The sequence below is a fragment of the Cyprinodon variegatus genome, unplaced genomic scaffold (genome assembly GCF_000732505.1).
Source record: "Cyprinodon variegatus isolate N-32 unplaced genomic scaffold, C_variegatus-1.0 Scaffold52, whole genome shotgun sequence".
In the NCBI taxonomy this organism is placed as follows: domain Eukaryota; kingdom Metazoa; phylum Chordata; class Actinopteri; order Cyprinodontiformes; family Cyprinodontidae; genus Cyprinodon; species Cyprinodon variegatus.
In genome coordinates, this window is record NW_015150505.1 from 899730 (window position 1) to 903986 (window position 4257).

At 39.9% G+C, this 4257-nt stretch overlaps 1 protein-coding gene across 2 annotated transcripts in view; it reads right to left on the reverse strand.

Annotated features, from left to right (window-relative positions):
* LOC107082365 (CCR4-NOT transcription complex subunit 7) overlaps positions 1–4257 on the reverse strand; it is a 13282-nt gene that overhangs the window by 2483 nt on the left and 6542 nt on the right. For both annotated transcript variants that reach the window (XM_015371024.1, XM_015371025.1), the window contains exons 4-5: positions 2297–2458; positions 1966–2110 (exon numbers count right to left, since the gene is read on the reverse strand). In XM_015371024.1, coding sequence (XP_015226510.1) covers positions 1966–2110; positions 2297–2458 — 307 coding nt within the window. The remainder of the gene's footprint in view (positions 1–1965; positions 2111–2296; positions 2459–4257) is intronic.

Sequence of the window (4257 nt, forward strand, 5' to 3'; positions counted from 1 at the left end):
GTTCATATTACTGTTTATTTTGTTTTGCCCGACCAGACACTGGCTCTGTATAATAAGCAGAGGCTAGAAGAACTAAAACAAAAACTGCTAATTGCCTGTTTTCATCAGAGCATAAAAGTGGCCAAACATTAGTTTTCCCACAAGAACAATTTAGAGTAAATATTAGCAGTTTGCAGAGTGATATTTGAGCTAACAGCTGTAAATTATTGACAGACGTGTTAAATTGTTCCATCATTTATTCTATTTCAGCCACTAGGGGTGTAAATAATAATCATTTTGTATTGATGCATCGATCCAACAGCTGACAAACCGATGCATCGACACGTCTGCTAGAGTATCGATTCATGTTTTTTCTTTCCTCCGGTCTATTTTTATCCATTAACTCCTGGACATAATTCTGACTCCCGTGCTGAATTGACAGTAAAGCTATTTTTCCCTCCTACCTCACTTCCTTTGGCCATTACCCTCTTTCTGCATGCACACACACAGTCGCATAAACAGTAGGGAAGACAGAAGTGGCAGAGGAAAAAGACGATGTATTCTTGATTATCGAAAATAATCGAATCGTTGGTTCAGGAAATTGATACTGAATCGAATCGCCATGACGGGTGTGGTTTACACCCCTATCAGCCACACAAGGTGAGTAAACACTTTTCAGTTTTCTATCCAGCCTTAAAACATTGTTTCTGCACAAGAGTAAAACACAAAGACAGCAGTTTCCTATTCCTGAAATGGAAAAATAAATTACTCCATCTCCTATTTCTTTAGGGAGCAGCTGACATCAGTATGAGAGACTAAATGAGCCGGTGAAAAAAGAAATTAAATAAAAATAAAGAATCTACCGTACATCTTCAAAAAGCTATGACCAGCTTCTGTGTTTCTGCTTAAGGAAAGCATGCCCACAGCATGACGCTGCCTTTACCAGGGAACAAAGTCATATTCCGTATCTTCTGGACTATAGAGCGCAACTCACTTTAAGCCACACCCAACACGTTTTGAAAAAAACTGGAAACGTACAAAATAAGCTGCACTGGGCTATAAGCCGCTGATATCTACTGAACTGTCCCCCACAAAACCTGTAGGGGGAGCTCTACATAAAGCCTCTGGAGTAAAGACGAAGAAGAATGCTAGCTCCTGTTAGCTTGTTGCTCGCAGAATTAGGAGCTTCTACTGAAAAAGGCGCTTCATCAGCTTTATTTCAGCTCTGCAGGAGTTGAGCCCAGTCTCTTTATTAGTTCAGCAGCTTTAATGCGGCAAATAAATAATTTATGCTAAATAAAAATTAGCACCTTTCCATTTCCAACATTTACTTCCGCGTCTAGCAGTTATGAAAAAAATCCACAGAAAAGCTGCACCTTCTTATAGGCTACATGGTTCAAAGCGTGGGAAAAAAGTAACGGCTTATAGTCCGGAAAATACGGTACCTATATCTGTATAAGGCCTATACAGAAGGGAGGTGTTTATAAAGAGGAAATTACTCACAGACGGCATTCATTTAAAAACTAAGTGACTTTTTAAGGCAAAGGGTTGCAGGGAATTTTACTTGGAGGTATCAGAGTAACAGAGGCTGAATACAAACGCACGCCTATATCATTAAAACAATTTCCATCACTTTGTCTTGAACATGAAATAAATGAAAGAATGTGTTTGCAATGGGAATACTTTTGTAAAGAACTGTGAATTGCAGGGAGCATCACAGCTTAAAAAAAAAAAAAAAAAAAAGAGTGAGCCTGGCCTGCTTAGTCACAGCCAGGCTGACCTATGACCATCAGCTCTGCTCTGCTGCTATTTCCATTGTTTTAATCTAGGTTGAATCATCTGGAACTGAAATTAAATCCCTCAAACATTAATAAGTTCCCTGTACTTGTAACCCACATCTACAGAAAGCTGTCACAGCTACTAAAAACCAGAGATTAAAGCAACAGCAGGATGTTCTCTGTTCTCAGCAGGTGTCCATCAAAGTACCTTCAGGTTCTTACAGCTCTTCATGAGGTACTTCACGTCGTAAATGACAGGGAAGTACAAGCGGAGAATCTCAAAGAAGTCCACCTCCTCCTCAGGCAGGTTGGCGTTAGACAGGAGCTTGATCAGGTACCCAAAGTCATATCCGCTGTGAAAAACATGCATGCAGAAACAGATGGGAATATCTTAACAACCGTGTGCATGGCTGCAGCTGATGTTCATGAAATTACAGACACACTGACAGCAACCCAACCTCCAAAAACATCAGACTCATTGAGGGCTAGCTTAGAGGTGAACATGTCTCGTTTCCGATTCTAGAAAGATGAGGATCTACCTATGAAAAGACAGCCACTTGACTCCATCGCACAGCACCACTCCGGACGTCATCAGCAGCTCGGCGAAGTAAAGCGTCTCGATGCCTTCGTCTTCGTGCTTCTTGAACTGAATCCCTGAAGTGGTCAGAAGCTCAATGGAGTCCTGTGCATACATATCTTCTCTAATGAACACACAAACAGAACCAGAGTGTTCTGATCCAAACGACTCACCTCACCGAGCAACAGGAATGATGTAATGATAATCCAGACATGTTAGGAGCACTGGAGATAATGACAACTAGAAGGTTTAGCACCACAATGCTTCGTTAGGTTTTGCTTACTCCAACTTTTAAGCACAGAAATCCCCATAATTATGCTTAGCTGTTGGTTTTTTTTTCTTAGGTGTTAAGTATATGTTGGATTTATTACAGAAGTAAAACCTAGAAGGTTATAGAGGTTAAAGGCCAAACATCTTCTAGGATTTAGCAAAGATGATCTAATGTAGGGCTCAACGACTTCAACAAAAAAAAAAAAATCGAAAATATGATTATTTCCAACCAATATCGCGATGGAGATTTTATTGAATCTTCCCATTGCGCTATCCATTTGAAAAATGCACTTTGATAAATCCAGGATATTACAAATGAATGAACAAAGAGAAATTTATCACACTTCAACCCCAGAAAAACTCATCAAACCGCTAAATCTGACATTATCCAAGCAGCCTTCACAAACAGTTAAAACCTCAGGGAGGATCTTTATGCTGCAGGACAAAAACTTTCACTACTTTTGGCGTCAACATGAACAGTTGCTTGTTGTTCTGATAAGAGTAGAGTTCTTACAGAGCAGGTTTTTCCAATGTTAAATAGACAGCATCTGCACTAGGATGTTTTATATTAAACTCCATTAATCCATTAAGTTTTTTTTGTCGATGGTTTCCAAGAATCAACAGTTAGTCTTAGGGATTACATCAGGTATGAGGGAACGTGGAACACAAGGATCTGAGTTAGGGGTCCAAAAGATATAAAAAACTCAGGGTTCAGATCTTTCCTCGGATCAGAGTCACGAATCGGATCATTTGTTGGATCAGCAAAAAAACAACAAAATGTTGTATGCTGTAATGAAGTGAACAGTTATTGTCACATAGCTCTCGGTTACCCTGGACATCCATCAGTCTGTCACGAGGGCAACGGAGGATGCTCGGGATAGTTCATCCACAACTTTATTCATCTCCTGCTAATAAAGATCTGGCACAACCTTTTAGCTAAATGTGTGTGCATGGGTTTATGCTCATACCTATAAACACACCAATACTGTTTGTGATGGCTTTAGCCCTGTCGGATAGTGCAGCAAGGGGGCTGCTTAAATGCCACTGTGTTAAGCTGTTGTTCGTTTTCACTCCTGTCAGTGGAACACCAAGGTGATGTTGCTTCAAATGCATTGCCATGCTTGATGTGTTTCCGCTGTCATATGAACTTCTTGTGCCATGGTGCCTAAACACTGTCACTGTTTTATCCACTAATCTTTCCTTCATCATTCAATTTGATGGGAAAACTAAAATGTTCCCATACCGGGACATTCAAGCTCTTCAATTCCTACACTCGCATGACCACACTATGTGTGAAAGGAACGTGCGCACCACTTTTTTATATATTTTTTCCCTCAATAAGTCAATCCGCCGATCATGTGTGGACCGAATGTAAATATTGATCCAAATGGATGACGGATCAATGATGATCAGCTGCACCACTAATCTGTGTCCCAATCTTAGAAAGCAGAGTCAGAATAAAACATGGAGATTATCACTGTGAACAGACCAAGGCTTTGAATTAGGGAACAAATAATCAATTTAGGATCAATAACTGATTAATTGCTTACTGAATTACAATGTATTCCAACTGACTGATTGATAATGTCCGCTTTAAAGGAGAAGTTCGGTTTTTTACACTTTAAGCCCATTTTCTGTAGTGTCCAGGATGAA